Here is a 19,032-nt window from a genome sequence, read left to right as displayed (position 1 = left end):
CATGGACCCCCCTACACCAGGCTTCCCTGTCCATGGACTCTCCAGGCAAGAACACTGGATTGGGTTGCCATTTCCTTCTCCAAACATTCACTAGTTGGAGATAAATGTTTAATAAGAACACAGATAATAATGAAACCTTAAATTTCCATTGTGTTCTATAAGTGGTATCTTAATTGTTTCCCTTACTCAACTCTCCACCCCTTCAAATTATTATCATAGATAGGAAACAGAAGGTTAAACCAATTAAACTTTTTGCCCAAATATTATTTTAGACAGCAACAATACCATTCAAACTTGGGTTTTTTGACAAAAGTCTAGTATTATTCCCTATTAATATTCTCCATTCGAAAGAGCTTTCATTAAACAATAAAACCACTTAAAATTTGCTGATATCATCAGTATATATTTGTACTATATTTGAAAAACTTATTAAAAAGAATTCACTTTTTAAAACTGGGCTTCCATTCACTTTTAAAAACTGGGCTCCACACCTTGGCTTATTATATTCATCAGTAGGAAAAAAAAAAATACTGAGTCCCTGGAGAATGAAAAAATGAGCTCACCCAAATCGACATACCTAAGATCCCACAGTCCTCGGTGCCTTTACCTACACATTAAGAAGGAAACAGAATGTAACCCTACTGTATTCAGTAGGTCATACATGGAGATAACCAACTTTCCAAAATAGCTCTGAGTTTTCCCTAAGAAAAAGAAATAGGGAAAAAATGTAACCTTATCACATATTTGAAAGGTATAATATAGAGCAAATAATTTAGCTTTCTAACAGCTTAAATCAACTAAAAAATCTGAAATAGTCATCTATACTAGGGGCCAGCAAACTTTTCTGTGAAGGGCCAGAAAGTAAATATAAGTTTTATAAGCTACATGATCTCTTGTCACAACTATACAACCACTCAATTTTGCAGCTGGCGCACAAAAGCAGACTACACAATAAAATAAATGAATGAGTGTGTTGTGTTCCAGTAATACTTTTAAAAAGAAATGAAGGGCTGGACCTGGCCTTCGGGCTATAGATTGCAATCTGTGAGCTATACTATCCTGAGCTCACTTCCTGATGCAGAAGGAGGAAATTAAAGGATGAAGAATGAGAGTCCCAGAGAACAAAATGTATTCTTCTCTTTATTCTCCAGCTAACTACAAAGCTTTTATTAAAACTGGATTTTTAAAAAATCATTGTTAAATTATTGTGTCTAGGTGTGTTAAAGGTATAATAAAGGTTTTAAGAGAAGAGCACTTATCTTCTAGGATACATACTAAAACTAGTTACAGATGAAGTAATATGATATCTGGATTTGCTTCAAAATAATTCAGTGGAGGAAATGAGAGTTAAAGAGGGTACTGATAAGACAGACTTGGCCAGAAAAAAATAACTCAAGTGGAATAATGAATACACAGGATTCATTAAACTATTCTATTTTTACAAATGTTTAAAATTTCCAATAATTAATTTACAAACAGATCGATTAATTTACAAATGATGAATCATAATTTTAAGTGCATTCGAAAAATTAACTATTTTCTCCCTCGCTTAAACCAGAATTTGCAATCAGCACTGCTGACATTTTGCACTGGGTAATTCTTTGCTGTGGGAACTGCCCTGTACATTCGAGGATGTTTAGGAGCATCCTCAGTTTCTACCCATTACACGCCTGTCAGTCCCTTGCTCCCCACCTGGCAGTTATGACAGTCAAAAACGTGCCCACAAAATGTCCCCTGTGGGACAGAAACGCCCCGCAATTAAGAATCACTGTTTTAAGTAAATTATATTGCTATTTATAACAATGTTGATCTTACATTCTAGAAATATGAAATTTTGCTGAACTTTTGCTTTAGTCTTAGGCAATGATTTATATTTCAACCCTTTTTTTAAATGTAGTTCTCCCTTTACCCATTGGGAAACTGTGTTATTAACTTAATCAGATGGGTAATTACCCCCTTTTCACACTATCTCTACAAATTACATCTACCTACAATGGTTTTTAAAACAGAAAACGCTCAGAATGGAAAAAAAAGAGGCAGTATGGTAGAAGGCCACATATATCTGTTTAGTAACAGATGGAGTTTCCAAATTGAATGATGTTATTTACAAACTACCGGCCTCACTCCAACTCCAATCTTACGTGGAGAGTAATAACTGTTTTGCTTATTTGAGCTCAATTAAGAAAGGAAAAAAAAAAACCTACTCTTGAAAAATAGTGCCAACTTCATTCCCAGCCCCCTCGCTGCAGGCCTACTCTACATAACCTCTCATGTGAACAAGTCTTTAGAAACACAGATTTATGGACAGTCTTACTTTGTAAGGTTTAGTAATGCTGAATCACAAAGTATAGCTTTTTTAAAAAATCAGACAAAAAAATGTTTGATTTTTAAAGCCTCTCAGCTTATTTTCTTTAATCAGAAAAGTCTGGGGAATTCCTTGGTGGTCTAGTGATTACTACGGGGCACTTTCACTTCCATTACCCAGGTTCAATCCCTGTTCAGGAAACTAAGACCCTGCAAGCTGCAGTTCAGTTCAGTTCACTCGCTCAGTCATGTCCGACTCTTTGCGACCCCCATGAATTGAAGCACGCCAGGCCACCCTGTCCATCACTAACTCCTGAAGTTTACCCAAACTCATGTGCATCAAGTCGGTGATGCCATCCAACCATCTCATCCTCTGTCGTCCCCTTCTCCTCCTGCCCCCAATCCCTCCCAGCATCAGGGTCTTTTCCAATGAGTCAACTCTTCACATGAGGTGGCCAAAGTATTGGAGTTTCAGCTTCAGCATCAGTCCTTCCAATGAACACCCAAGACTGGTCTCCTTTAGGATGGACTGGTTGGATCTCCTTGCAGTCCAAGGGACTCTCAAGAGTCTTCTCCAACACCACAGTTTAAAAGCATCAATTCTTTGGCGCTCAGCCTTCTTCACAGTCCAACTCTCACATCCATACATGACTACTGGAAAAACCATAGCCTTGACTAGACAGACCTTTGTTGGCAAAGTAATATGTCTGCTTTTTAATATGCTGCAAGGCGTGGCCAAAAAAAAAAGGTCAGAAGGGTTGTAATATTTTAGTTTGTAGTTTCTGGATTCATTAAAAAATGGGATGTTCAAAATGTAGTATTTACAAAATATTACATCATACTAAGTCTCTCTTGCATCACCCAAAAAAAAAAAATCTTTACAACACATACTGGGCTCCTAAATTCACAACCAAGAAAGATGTGACTTAAAGTTACTCTGTAAATGTAAAGTCAAATTATATAATCTCATTCATAAATACATCACAGTAATAAAACTTATATAATTTGACTATAGTTTATAAATGTCTAATATGCTAATGTAAAATCAAGCTCTAGACAAAAGAAAATGCCAACATCAAGGATAACCTAAAATACCACTGGTTCTTTAGTAGCTATTCAGCAACTCAAGATATACACATTTGGGGGGAAAAAAGCAAAAAGAATGTAAGACTTCTGTTTCCAAACATGTCTTTAAATTTTTATAATTAGTAAAAACAGGCTGATCCACAAATTTCGCCCTCTAACATTGAAATCCTTATTAAATAGCTTCCTCAGATGGGAGTGTCATTTAGACAAAATTGCAACATTTTGCCTAGTTTGAATTTGATAGAATTAGGCTTACTCCTAAATAATCCTGCATTAGACGAAAACAAATACAATTCTAATATATTTTTAAGTGATGCAGTTATAGTTAACTGCAACAAAGGAAGCCCTCTGCCCACACGAGCCAATGAAATTTTAATGCCAGTAAGAATCATTAATTTCTCCTTTAATAAGAACATGTTCTACATTAAATCAAGCATATTTACATACACAGAGTGATAAACACACACTGTAAAATCTTTAAAAACCCATATTAAGGTTAAGAAACAGTAAGACTAAACAAATTCTAATTTACTGGTTCCCTCGTGAAAAAAACAAACAAAAAAAAAAAACAAGGAAAGCCCTCTGTGTGTCACAGATCAGGGAAAATCTTGCCCCATGTGATTTATATTCCTCTTTCCTCAATTTTCCCAGTATGAGTCATGGGTAAATACCGCTGAGCTCTCAACAGCATAGTAGTCCTACCATAGGAAAAGCAAACTCAACCTTCTTCACTTAGGGTTATGCCTAGAATATCAAGAGATCACAGAAAAAACACAAAATGCTTCACATTGTCTTTTCTCAAATTTTTTTCTTTTTACTCAGAAGAGCCTTGAGTTAATATTAAATTTCAACATGAAAAAGCATCCATCTCGATGATACAGAAGGACCATTTCTAGGACATTAATTTTTACTTAAATATTTTTAAAACTTAGATTAATTACCTCTGCTTCTACATCCACATTTTGCTTCAAAAGTAACTTCAAAATGTCAACATGTCCATTCTGACTAGCAGCTTGCATAGCTGTGTGACCAGCACACTGTCCATTCACCTAAATACAAAAAGAAAGGATAAAGGAATGTCACAAAAAGGGAAGAGCCAATACATACACATGGTGTAGGTTTAAACCCAACAAACTGAATGATTCTGTGAGAACAATTTAGGTTGGTGTTCTATATATCCTGATACAGATCACCAGAAATGTTATCTGTATCACATTTCTAAGTTAGGGAGGGATTCAGGCACTCTGAGAGTTCCACTGTTCAAAGAGTTATGGAAGAACTTTTAGCCAATGAAAAAGTTGAAAATAGAAAAGGATGAGAGGGAAGGAGGTACAAAGGGAAGTCACATTTATTTTAAATACGTGTCTACTTTAATTATTATTAAACCTCAGAGTCTGTTTCACTGGAAAAAAAAAAAAAGTAATGAGGTGAATGGAAGACTTTTAGAAAAGATACTGTCTAGTATAACATAAATAAACTTAACAAATACAGCCAAATGTCAATGGTAAGCAAACTATCACAAAGGATACGTAAATGAGTTACCAGGGTAGCTATACACAACTGTTCAACTGTTCTACTATAAAGCAGTAATATCCAATTACTGTTTTACAATTGTTCTACTATAAAGCAGTAATATCCTATCTTTTCTTCACCTCAGATGTTGTGTAAATGGATATGGAAATGCAACATGGAAAAATGGACATTTTTTTTCCAAAGACGACATTTCAAATGGCCTACATGAACATAAAAAAGATGCTCAGTATTACTAATAAACTAGGAAATTCAAGTAAAAACACAATACCATTTACATTATCACCCCCTAAAATTAAGCACTTAGGTATAACTCTAACAAAATGTGTATAAAATGTACATGAGGAATACTACAGAACTCTGATAAATGAAATTAAGGAACTAAATAGATGGAGAGATACTCCATGTTCGTGGATAAGAAGACTCAATACTGTCAAAGATGTCAGTTCTTCCCAACTTGATCCACAGATTCAACATAATCACTATTAAAATCCCAGCAAGTTACTGTATGGAAGTTTATATGGAAAAGCAAAAGGCCCAGAACAGTCAACTCAACATTAAAGGAGAGCAACAAAGCTGGAGGACTGACACTGCCTGACTCTGAGGCGTACTACAAAGCTACAGTAATCACGACAGTGTGGTTCTGGCCAAAGAATAAACAAACGGAAGAAAGGAAAAGAACAGGAAGCCCACAAACAGCCTCTCATAAATACAGTCAAGTGATTTTTAACAAAGAAGCAAAGGTAATACAGTGGAGCAAAAACAATCTCAACAAACAGAATAGATGGAAAATCTCTATATATCTTTCCATTTCAGTTTATAAAACCTAAAACTGCTCTAAAATGAAAATCTAAAATTAAAAACTTATCCAAAATTTCCATATATGAAAGACATCATTTCCAGGATAAAAAGATCAAACATTAAAAGCAACAGATCAAGACAGATCCACAACACTGTACAAGTTCAGACACTGGTGAAAAAAGAGATCTTCATGCTAGAAAACATAAAACAGCTCCCATGAAGGATCAGGAATCAGAATGGCAATTCTGAATGCTGGAAGAAAATGCAATTATTCTGAAGGAAAATGGTATCTAAACTTGAATTCTCTTCCCATCTAAAATTTAACAGTAAGGTTAAAAAAGTTATATACTAAAGGTGTATTTCTCATGCACCCTTTTTCTGAAGAAGCTACTGAAAGCCATACTTCACAAAAAAACAGAATAAAATTGGAGACAGAGGGACAGAGGATAAAGAAAACAAGAAATCCAGCACAGGAGAGAGGGGAAAGGAACCTGAAGGATGATGAGTGAGAGCCATTCCAGACGGATCCCGTCAGAGGCACTGAGAGAAATCTCTCTCAGATGAAACGCACACATAACTGATGTGCTGAATGTCTTAAGAGATTACACAGTTAAAACGGAATTCTGGAGAAGAATTAATAATAACAATACAGATTACTAACAAATGAAAACAAAAGTGTTTAGATTATGTCCTGGAGTTAAGAGAGACAAGTGAAGCTTTTGGAACAATGGAAGTGTTCCACATCTGAATAGGGCTGTGGGTTATGTAGGTGTATGCATTTGTCAAAACTGACTGATCCATGTATTTCACTGTATCTAAATTACACCTCAGGTGTTTTTTTTTTTAAAGAACAATTATGAACACCAAGGAAAGCAAAAAGTTGTGCAAGAAAACACAATCGAGTATCCTCCACAGCTCAGATATGCATGCCATTTGAATAATAACATGCAAAATTAATTCTAGCATTAACAAAATTATAATGCAATACCACGTTAGGAACCTGAAAGAGGTATGCATGTGCGTGGAAAGGATGGGCTAAACGCGGAGAAGGAAAGTGGGATCCTCGCCTTCACAGAGCAGTATCAAAACATAACTTCAAGTCAAGAAATAACCTATAAGTCAAGAAATAACAATGGAAGTATGTTACTGAAAGATGAGGAGGTAACTATATGAAGGAAATCAGCTGAAAGAGATGAAAATAGTTGCCTCTGAAGAAAAGGAAAATAGCACTTAGAAGGAGATGCTGCTTTTCATAACAAATCTTGGAGAACTATTTTTCCTTTTAAATTTTTAGAATGTACTACATTCTAAAAAAACAACTGAAATAAATCAGTAATGAAGAAAAAATTAAGTGTAATAAAATGTAAATCTGCATAAGTGAATATAAAAGAAGTCTGACTCTATGTTTCAAACACAAAAAACATTTGGTACTTTAATATCTGATACTATTTGTGACATAGCTCACAACCAATCAAGAAACTACTGTGCCATGCTGCTGCAACTGATCCCCAACAAACCTGAAATGCCACATGAGATTGTAGGAATACGATGTTTATACCTTATAAATGTCAGGCTTCCCTGACAGATCAGTTGGTAAAGAATCCGCCTGCAATGCAAGGGACCCCGGTTCGATTCCTGGGTCAGGAAGATCCGCTGGAGACGGGATAGGCTACACACTCCAGTATTCTTGGCCTTCCCTTGTGGCTCAGCTAGTAAAGAATCTTCCCGCAATGCGGGAGACCTGAGTTTGATCCCTGGGTTGGAAAAATCCCTGGAGAAGGGAAAGGCTATCCAGTATGCTAGCCTGGAGAATTTCATTAACTGTATAGTCCATGGGGTGGCAAAGAGTCAGACACAATGGAGCATCTTTCACTTTCACCTTATAAATTATAGATCTGATCTCTGTCAAGCTGTCCGGCATACTTACATACAAAGATATGGTAACAAAAGCCCTCACTGCACAGTGACAATGATTCAAAGTGACACTCAACCTACAATCCTTTGGCCAGCACTGACTGACACGGTATTGGTTCCAGAACAGTAGCCATGCTAAAGCCAGTGAATAACTAAGCGAGAACCAGAATTTGCAGTTTGAACCCATTTAAACTATGGCTTTGGTGAATGGTAACATTACAACATAAACTATTAAGATTTACAAAATGCATGATTCCTAATTCAACTGCATTATGAACCATGAAACAGTCAACTTTCACAAGGAGGAGAGGGGGAAAGCTTAGGTTAAATGTTTTGAAAAGAAGGATGGACAATTGCTTATAAAATTTACTAAAATATATTGTTAAAACATTATAACATGTACATGAGAAAATTTCACTGAATTTCCCCAAAGGACACTACTTAAAAACCTAAAAGTAAATTTTGACATCATAAAGTTCAAAAGTCAGTACTAAAATAAGAAAATGTCAATATCTTCTAGAAATGCACAATGAAGAAATAATGCCCAGTGTCATCTTTAAAATACCTTAGAAAAACAAGGAAGAAGGACAGATAAAGCACATGTGGCAATATCTTAATAACTGCTGAGTAAAAGGTTCATTTTAACTATTCTATTTTTGCGTATGCTTCAAAATAAATTTTAAAATGCTCACATCCACATCTGGTCTTTTTAGCAAATCTTCCACTTTAGCAACATCTCCATTGGCAGCAGCCTTAACTAATTCTTCATTGAGGTCACCAGATTCTTGGGTTTCAAATAATTTCTTCAAAAGTTGGGAGAGTCTTTCTGTAAAGCATCAAATAAAGCTGCTAATATAGGAAGATCTCAAATCTTAACTACTAACAGACAAGCATTACCCACATGCCTATAATACATACTTTTCCTATTTTATTATGTCTATCATTAATATTACTTTGGTACTAAGCTACAGATACTATCCTTGCAAGCTACAATTACTACCATATAAAACTGCTTTAAATCTGAGCCCACAATTATTCCCGGTTTACTCCAATTCATGTATTTCAAGTTAAAATTTCAGAAAAAGAGAGTTACACACAAACTATAATTCAAGATTTTAGAGTCATACCAAAGATATTATAAATGGACACACTACCACAGGAGTATCATAATGATACAAATTGCCTTTCAGGCCTTCAGCATATCTTACTGCTCTCAGACCTCAATGCAACAAATCAATGATTATGATACAAAAGCAATATAATCTCTATAGTCTCTGGGGAAATATTTTAGGGACAAACCAATTTTCAGTTGAAAATATTAAAATAAAATACTTCAAAGGTGCCAACTGACTGGTTCTGACTAAAACAAGAAAGAACCAAATATGTGCTTATATAAACCCTTTCATAAGGTGTTTTTTTTTTTCTCCAAATAGCAGCACTGATCAGTAGAGAATCTACCCAGTTCTCCTTACCTCTAGGATCTACTTATTGGAAAGGAAAGAAGCCACAAAGTGAGGCCCAACACCAAATCCACATTATTTGAGAAAAGGATATTAACAATTTTTCACTCTTTCAATATGTAATGCATTGGCCAAAAAGTTCATTTGGGTTTTTCTGTAAGATGTTATGGATGAAATTTTGGGCCAGCATGATAAAAGTCAGCCTACTGTGATGCTATCTAACCACAAGGTTAAAATAAACACCACCTGATTTAACCTCAAACACATTAGCAAATTACAGCAGGAAAGATGAGACACAATCAAGAGGAAGTAGAAGGCAGCACAAAATAAAGCTGGAGGTCAGCCCATGTTTTCCTTTACTTTCTTACTGTGCACAGTTATGGCTCCATCTTCTCTTCTGGATGTCAGCTATATTCATGCAGTAAGTTGTAAAGTTGTCTAATGAACTGAGTGTGGATATACAGCTGGATCATGAGAAGAAACGGGCCTGAGTCTACCCAAGCATCCAGCATACTCACATCTCAGCACAGCTCTCTCTACCCACTGTGGCCTGTACCATACCTCTCATAAAATGACAAGAGAAAAGGTATGGCGGATACATAAAAATATCCAGAAAGAAAGCCATCTGCTAGCAATAATATTGGAAATTAAAAAAATAAATAAGGCAGTCAAAGAAAGTGATGGTTCTGTGGCAGAAAACAAATGTTCTGACTAAGGAGTAGCATGTTGAATTTCAGGTATCTCCTCTTTGATGTGGAAAAGCCCTTGATATATCCGAGAAAAAGAACATCTTTATGGAATTTTCACATGGTATATATACCTCAGCCAGTGCAAAGGTGGTTCGTCACATTAAAAAAAAAAAGAGAGAGAGAGACATTTAGCGCAAGTTTAAAATGTTTTTCCAGGGGCCATGTATGGATGTGAGAGTTGGACTGTGAAGAAAGCTGAGCACCAAAGAATTGATGCTTTTGAACTGTGGTGTTGGAGAAGCCTCTTGCGAGTTCCTTGGACTGCAAGGAGATCCAACCAGTCCATCCTAAAGGAGATCAGTCCTGGGTGTTCATTGGAAGGACTGATGCTGAAGCTGAAACTCCAATACTTTGGCCACCTCATGTGAAGAGTTGACTCATTGGAAAAGACCCTGATGCTGGGAGGGATTGGGGGCAGGAGGAGAAGGGGACGACAGAGGATGAGATGGTTGGATGGCATCACCGACTTGATGCACATGAGTTTGGGTAAACTTCAGGAGTTAGTGATGGACAGGGTGGCCTGGCGTGCTGTGATTCATGGGGGTCGCAAAGAGTTGGACAAGACTGAGCGACTGAACTGAACTAAACTGAAAAGGTAGTTAATATGCAAGTGAGGTAATGTGATCTGAGAGAAATCAAGATCACATACAACATTACCTGTGTACCAGAACTGGGGAATGAGGAAAGGCTCTAATGAAAACCACATTGCTTTTAAAGAAACACGAAACAGAACATACCGCCAGACGCGTTGCTAATGGCTGATCCTGCGGACGCCACCTTGGAAACCGCCGCTGGATTGTACGTCCAAGATGTTCCACATACTTCCACCTTTAAATCACTGTCTGAATAAATCTGCTGTACTCGGCCAACTTTACCTAAAGTCTTAAAAACAAGATTAGATTTATGTTTCCAAGTCTACACTATAGAAATCAATCATCAGTTTTCACATGTTTGAAGTATTCATTTTACTTGATTCCTAATTTAAAAAACTTTTAAAGGATAACCATATTCAAATGGGTTATTTACTAGCCACAAACTTTATATCTTTAAAAATATTTTAATAAAACTATTACACTTCCACAAGAATATAAAAATAATCATGACAATCTTATTCAAAAAAGTAACCTTTTAAGATACCTCTAGAAAACTTGTAACTCAAATAGTCCAAACTATCACTGATCTAGCCTAAAAAAAGAAAATCTGATTTCTAAAAAAAAAAACTTAAACCAAAAAGGGCTCAAAGCTTACATCTATGTTTAAATCCTTTTTAGAATCAAGCCTAATTTCAAGACAGAAATATGAAAGTCACTGTCATTCTCGGGTGAAGGATCAGGAAGCCTCTTTGTCTCACCTTAACATTACATTCTCCACTAAAGGCTCTATCAAATTAGATTTATCTATCATATATTAACTATAGCCCTTTATGGATCGTCCCAGGCTAATCTAAGGGCTTCCCTGGTGGTTTAGCAGTAAAGAATACACCTGCCAACGCAGGAGACCCGAATCCAATCCCTGGATCAGGGAAGATCCCCTGGAGAAGGGAAAGGCTACCCATATTTTTGCCTGGAGAATCCCACAGACAGAGGAGCCTGGTGGGCTACAGTCCATGGGGTCACAAAGAGTTGGATACAACCTAGCAACTAAACAGACATAGAGAATGGACTTATGGACATGGGAGAGGGGAGGAGAGGGTGAGGTGTGTGGAAAGAGTAACATGGAAACTTACATTACCATATGTAAAATGGATAGCCAACAGGAATTTGCTGTATGGCTCAGGAAACTCAAACAGGGGCTTTGTATCAATCTAGAGGGGTAGGATGGGGCGGGAGATGGGAGGGAAGGTTCAAAAGGAAGGAGATATATGCATACTTTTGGCCAATTCATGTTGAGGTTTGACAGAAAACAACACAATTCTATGAAGCAATCATCCTTCAATAAAAATAATAAATAAAAAAAACTAAACAACAACAAAGTTACTCTAACTGAAGTAAATTTAGAAAATAAAAGGCATACAGATGCTAAGCTGCCAGTGGAGAGTACAAGTCTCAAAGGATTAAGCTAATTTATAGTTTCTAAAATTAAAGTCATCAAAGCTTTTCAAAACTACGTAAGCGAGCTATAGTTCCGACTCCCAAAGGACTTTATATACACTTACTGGGAGCATAGCTTCTGCCCATTCTCCATGTCCTCTCTGTAGAAGTTTAATTCTCTCCAGATCATAACAAACTTGCACAAGATCACCCACTTGAAACTGAGAGGTGCCTCCCTCTGCGCCCTGCGCAGCATCCCCGCTTCGGACAATGTTTGCTTTAGTGAGAACAGCAGGGTTGAAGGTCCACCTAAAAACCAAAGCCAAAATTCAAAATCGGTAAGTTTACTTAGCTTCAGCACAACATTCACAGTTAACCACTGGAGGGAGAAAAGCATTATAACACATCCAAAGTGTAAAGCAATCCTTTACGATTACATCCTGAATGATCTGTACTTCTTTTTAGAATTTATTACACAAATTTGAGAAAAGAGTTATCCATAATCTCACCATACTAGTATGACACCATTTTGTCTAGATTTATTATCGTTTGCATGCTTTAAAAATTGTTATAAAAGTAATACACACTCGTTGTTAAAGATTAAAACATTTCAGAAACATGTAAAGTGAAAGTTCCATTGCACACAAACACACCTGGATCACCATTCTGCACCCCACTAGACACCACGGTTAATATTCCACTGTATATGGAATCCAGATCTTCTATCAATATGCTGAGTAATGGTTTTAACAGAGAGTTAATTTGCCCAGCAAAATGATCACTTTTCTATTGTAGCTTGAGAACAGCCTGAATATTCACTTCTCACGACTACTTAAAACATTTCAATGCAGCTATTTCTGACTTTATCTATCCAAATTTAAAGGGAAACTTCTTCAAAGTAGAGGACCATGTCTTAACTGTCTCTGTAATTCTAACACTAATCACGGGCCCTAATACAGGATAAGTACTTAATAAACTATTCTTAAATAAAGAATAAAAATTTTTTTTTCTAAAAGTCAAATGTTATGTTACTAATAACACCCAAAAGAATTTGGACCAAGGAAGAATTCTGCAAGTAATAATCCTAATCTGTGTTAATTTACCATTTCCAAATAAGAGGCCATTTAAGACAACATGTGTTAATACATGCTATTCTGAACTTAAATTAAGATTTTTTTTCCCTTCTTTACTGAGATGTAATTCACATACCATACAATTCACTCATTTAACATGTATAAATCAGTGGTTTTAGTATATTCAGTTGTATAACCAACCACCACTATAATAATTTCATTTTCATCATCACAAAAAGATACCCCCCTAACAATCAGCAGTCACTGTGAAATCAACTCTCTCTTCCCAGCCTCTAACAACCAGTAATATACTTTCTGTTTCTATGGATTTCCTTATTCTAGACATTTTCTATAAATAAAATCAGATAGTATGTGACCTTTTGTGACAGGCTTCTTTCACTCAACACATTTTTTCAAGATATATCTATGTTGCAGCATATGTCAGTACTCCATCCCTTTTTATAACCAAATGAAATGTTCCATTGGGTGGATATACCACAACTTGCTTATCCATTCAGGAGTCAATACACATTTGGCTTATTTTCACATGTTGGCTGTTATGAATAACGCTTCTACAAACATCCATGTACAGATTTTGGTGTGGGCACACTAATTTTCTTGGATATAAACCTGGAAGTGGACATACTAGGTTACATGTTAACTCTTTATTTAACATTCCAAAGCATTTAGACCACTTCATCTACTTATTGTTAACGTAGGAGGGCTTGGTTCCAATTTCTCTATACCCTCAACACCACTTGTAATTATCCTACGTTTCTATTCGGGCCATTCTAGCATGTGAAGCGGTATCTCATTGTGGTTGTGAACTGAATTTCCTCAGTAACTAATAATGTCCTGCATCTCTTCAAGGGTGATACAGAATGAACTGTGTCCCTCCAAATTTCACATGGTAAAGCTCTATGGCTTCTATATAACTGAATTTGGAGACAGGGCCTTTAGGGAGAAAAGGTTAAATGATGTCATAAAGGCGAGGTGCCATGTGAGGACAATGAGAAAGCAATCCTCTCCAAGCCCAGAGGAGGTCTCACCAGAAACCTACCCTCATGGCACCCTGATCTTGGACTTCTAGCCTCCAGAACAGTAAAAAAAAAAAAAGAATAAATAAGTAAACATCTGTTGTTTAAGCCACCAGTCTGTGATATTTTGTTAAGGGAGCCCTAACAGACTAATGCAATGCATTCATTGACCATTTCTGTACCTTCTGTGAGAAGCTTCCCTGGTAGCTCAGATGGTAATGAATCTGCCTGCCAGGAGCCCAGGGTTCAATCCCTGGGTTGGGAAAATCTCCTGGAGAAGGAAATAACAACCCACTCCCATATTCTTGCCTGGAAAATCCCATGGACAGAGGAGCCTGGTGGGCTTCAGTCCATGGGGTCGCAAAAGTCAGATACAACTGAGCAACATTAATATCTTCTGTTTAAAAATGTCTTTTTAAATCCTTTGCCCTAAATCCAATGACCGGTGTCCTTAAAAGGTCATATACAACCATCTTTTCATAATTTTCTATGTGAAAGATTTTAGAATTTCCATGAGCTCAATTAACTTTCTTCTACGCCTCCTTAGGGTTCCTTCCTCATGGATGGCTTAAGCTACAAGTGTTGGCTTGATGAAAAGAAAATAGTGGGCCGGAGGACAGTTTATGCGGCTCTCAGAATCAGATAATCTCTGATATTGAACCTGACTAACCAGAGATTAATTTGAATGAATTTAAAAATAAAATTTGTGCCTCACCCCAAAAAAGAAGAAGGTGGTCATGTGAAGACACAGGGACAGACAGACTCCCAGGGGACAAGGCCAAGTGAAGAGAGATGTAGAGAAACAAGTGATGCACTGACCAGCCAAGGAACACCAAGGATTACAGCAACCATCAGAAGCCAGGAAAGAGGCCCAGGACAGATTCTCCTCAGAGTCTCCAGCAGGAATCAGTCTTGCCAACACCTTGACTTTTAGCCTCCAGGATTGTCAAAGAAGAAACTTCTGCTGTTTTAAGCCACTCTGTGGTAATTTGTTATGGCAATTCTAAGAAACTAATGCACCATCTAAACAATATTAGATCTTCTAATCCATAAACATGAAACATCTTTCCATTTATTTAGGTCATCTTTAATTTCTTTAATAATGTTTTATAGTCTTCAGTGTACACATCTTGTACTCACTGGGCTAAATTTATTCTTAAGTATTTTATTCTTTGATGCTATTATAAACAGAATTGTTTTCTTATTTTCATTTTCAGGTTGTTTGTTGTAGTGTAGAGAAGTACACTTTTTATATTATTTTCTATATTAATATTATATCCCATGACTATGCTGAATTCATTTATTACTTCTAACAGTTTTTTTTGTTGATTCCTTAGATTTTTCTATGCACGAGATCACATCGAATGTGAACAGAGATGGCTTAACTTCTCCCATTCTCCTTCTTCTCCCTCTTATTTCTTTTTCTTGCCTAACTGCCACAGCTTGACCCTCTAGGACAAGAGGGAATAAAAGTGGGGACAGAAGACATTCTGGTTTTGTTCCTGATCTTAAAGGAAAAAGCATTCAGTCTTTTACCACTGAGGACGCTATTCACTGTAGGATTTCAGAGATGCCCTTTATCAGGCCCTTCTCTTCTTAGGTTATTTAGTATTTTTACCATGAAAGATATTGGATTTTGTCAAATGTTTTTTGTGCATCTCCTGATATGATCACGTATATTCTCCAGATCTGAACACAATTAGAGCTAATTCTATACTTCAGTTAGCAATTTAATGTTTATTTTTCTTATTCTATATATAAACCCACTCTTAAAGAAACTTGGAGAGTTAGTTTCTTTAAGTACATGGCAGTAATAAAGATTTGACAAAATTAACTTTATTTTTTCTCTAAAATACTATAAAAATATTAGTAAACTGGATACATTTTGGCCCCTAGGGATAAATAAATAAAAGGCACAGGCCCAGTCTCCAAGAAACTTGAAACCTAGAGATCACATAAATAACCATTTTAGTGGATAATAGGAGGCTTAAACAGACAAATATTGTATGCATGTACCAGGGAGGGTAGCTGGAGAGAGGAGGCAGGCATATATTCAGTATTTACAGGAGGCAGAGGAGTTATCCAGAGAAGAGGAAGACAAGGAGCATGGAAGGATGGTGTGTGTATGGAAGGATGGTGTGTAAGGAAGGTTACAGAAATGAATAAATGCACACAGTGCTGCGTTGCTGATACCAATGAGTGTGTGGCAAGGGAGAGCTGTGTCACCGTGAGCCAACACAAGACAGGGACCAGAGGAGTTCACTGTTATTACCCTGTTTATTCAGGGTAGACTGAGATAGCCCACCAGGAACAGACAACTTTTTAGCTACACTTGGACCCATTACTGATACAACGTATTCTGTTCACTAAAGGGAGAAAAAAGTGCAAAGAATATTCACACACACACACACACACACACACAGAGTTCTTACTTGCTTCCTTCTACTTTACCAAGGTATTCTGGATTTTCTTCTACTACTGAAGAGTTAGCTGTAAGAAGTCTTTGTGATGTCATATTATTTGCTTTTTGTAGGCTCAGAGTGCCTCTGTAGACAAATTTCACTTGCCATTACTGAAAATTAAGAAATACAACTAACCTATTGCCGCTTGGATACTGTACTACAATGTCATGATCTTCATCAATGCCACAAACTGTTCCAGTTGTAGTCAAGGTCTCAAACATGCCATCAGTCCATCCGCCATGACCGTGCTGCAAAGACTGTACAATTTCAAGGTCAAGATCTATGTTGACCAGGTCACCAATCTGAAGCCCACCAGGGTTCCTGTTGCCATTCTGCTCACCTGTAATTGCAGAGGGAGGTGACCAAGGACAAGGAAATCCACAGCAACAACAGGCAACTGCACTGTTTTAAATTTTTTTAAAAAGCCCCAGACAGTTGAGTTTCAGTTACTATCTAATCTTAAAATGTTTTGGAATAAAATGTGACTATAAAAATCTAGAATTATACAGCCTTAAAAAAAAAAAGAAAACAAAACAAACAGACTCAAAAGCAGAAATAAAGTAATGATTTATAACAATGACTGAAGAGGAGCAGAATCTATAGATGACAAGACACTGACTATCAGAACACAAAGCTCGGGGCACTGGTAATATTCACCTTTCTGCCTGGATGACTTGTTGAAGAGTCAGGATAGCTAACTAAAGAATATGAAGGAGACTCCTGGAATTTTGTTTTCTCTGAAGTGCTTACTATTATTATTTACTAAATGGTTTTTGTGATTTTTGCCTCAAGAGCATTTTTAAATATTTTAAAAGCCCATTTCCAAGATTATTTTCAAAGCTACTTGTGGAACAAAGGATGCATGATCATCAAACACTATGCTGAGGGATCCTAAATGTGTATGTTGAGTCTACACTTTTCTTGTAAAGCCCAAATACAAAAGAAGAATGTTTCTGAATGTAAGAGAGATGATCTCATCTCTCATCAAAACCATAAGATTTTCCTCCATATTCTCCTTTTTTCTAAAAAATTAAGGTATGCTGCAAGAAAACAGCACTTTGGGGCAATAAGGGAAAACAAATTATTTGAAAAGAGGAACACAGCGAGTTCACACTGAAACAGCTAAATCAGAAGACCCTAAAGGCTTAATCGGAACAATGTGGCAAATGGTCATTGTAGCAACAATGAAGAATCTATAAAATGAAAGTAGTTTTGGTTTTTCTGTTCTTTATTTTAATCATACATTATATTTATCATATTATCTTAATTTTGGAGCTGTTATATTTTCAAAGGAATTAAATTCTAAGGAATTTATAAATATTAAATTGTTAACTCTTATTGTCAGCAGTATAAGTATGTATAAGTATGGTAATACAATACATTTTCCAACAAGCTCATGATTAAAACAAAAAAGTTTTATATAGTATTGGTATGCCCTATAAATGATGCATCAATTTAGTAAGACATGACAACTCTTTCAGACACTAAGAAAATCATTAAAAAAGAACAAATACTTTTAAAACCAAACACAACCAAGAGCATGCCTTTAAGAATCTTTAATGATAACTAATTTTCTTAAAGCCCAGTTGAAACGCTTTTCTGATTCCATGAACTCTGACCCATTATTTGGAAACTTTCTCGTCTGCTAACTCACCTAGCACAGGACAATGATCTCTGTAGAAAGAGCCTCCTTTGGCGTCCTGGACACACTTCAGATCAGACTACAAAGAAGGGAAGAAACCAAAGAAATCACCCTTGAAAGCTTCAAGTATAGCTCAATACAGCTCAATACCTAAAACAGGCAAAAGTGTTCATTCAGAACATCATCCTCAGCAGAAGTAGCTCTGGGTTAATAATCACACTAAACACTGCTGTCATAAACACCCATCAACAGCTATAAACTTGGTCTTCAGCTATGTCATACTTTAAGCTTTCTTTTGTAGTTCAAAATTAAAATGTCTGGATCTTTACCACTGAAATATTTTAAAAAACAAATGTTGGAAAATAAGAACTAAAACAAATATCTTGTATTTAAAAAGTACATTGTACCTTCCATTTAAAAGATTCTTTTACCACAAAGAGGTCAACTCATTTGATCTTTCTAATCAATTTTATCAGATATACAAGGTAGGCATTGACTCATTTTATAAAGGAAGTTATCCAAAACTAGTCAGAAGGCAGAAAAGGAAGGTACCAAATCCAGTCTTTTGAGTTCGTGTCCAGATAATTTCCTATTTATATCACTTTTAGTCCTTATTTTACCATAACTTAGTTAACTTAAGTTCCCTCCCACTTAGCTTTAATAAGAAATTATTAAGTATTTGTGTGAATGGGGAAGCAGTTGTGGTATAATGAAAAGTACAGAAAATGTGAAGTTAGATGAGAAACTTTGAGGGTGACTAAGAAAATTCAGAACTAGATTACCTAAAAGTGCCTAACAGTACCATATATATATATATATATACACACACACACACACATATATATATGTATAAAGTGACCAATATATACTTACTGTATTGAGAAAATGAGGTCCTTTACACACACACACACACACACACACACACACACACACACACACACACA

General features: G+C 36.2%; 1 protein-coding gene across 1 annotated transcript in view; it reads right to left on the bottom strand.

Annotated features, from left to right (window-relative positions):
• MIB1 (MIB E3 ubiquitin protein ligase 1) overlaps positions 1-19,032 on the bottom strand; it is a 94,177-nt gene that overhangs the window by 47,827 nt on the left and 27,318 nt on the right. The window contains exons 5-10 of the mRNA XM_040264717.1: positions 18,101-18,167; positions 16,582-16,786; positions 12,000-12,183; positions 10,582-10,726; positions 8,328-8,461; positions 4,332-4,439 (exon numbers count right to left, since the gene is read on the bottom strand). Of these exons, the coding sequence (XP_040120651.1) occupies positions 4,332-4,439; positions 8,328-8,461; positions 10,582-10,726; positions 12,000-12,183; positions 16,582-16,786; positions 18,101-18,167 (843 nt within the window). The remainder of the gene's footprint in view (positions 1-4,331; positions 4,440-8,327; positions 8,462-10,581; positions 10,727-11,999; positions 12,184-16,581; positions 16,787-18,100; positions 18,168-19,032) is intronic.

The sequence above is a fragment of the Oryx dammah genome, unplaced genomic scaffold (genome assembly GCF_014754425.2).
Source record: "Oryx dammah isolate SB20612 unplaced genomic scaffold, SCBI_Odam_1.1 HiC_scaffold_22, whole genome shotgun sequence".
NCBI classification, from domain to species: Eukaryota; Metazoa; Chordata; class Mammalia; order Artiodactyla; family Bovidae; genus Oryx; species Oryx dammah.
The sequence above is the reverse complement of the archived record's forward strand: the minus strand, read 5'-3'. Positions and strand labels throughout refer to the sequence as shown.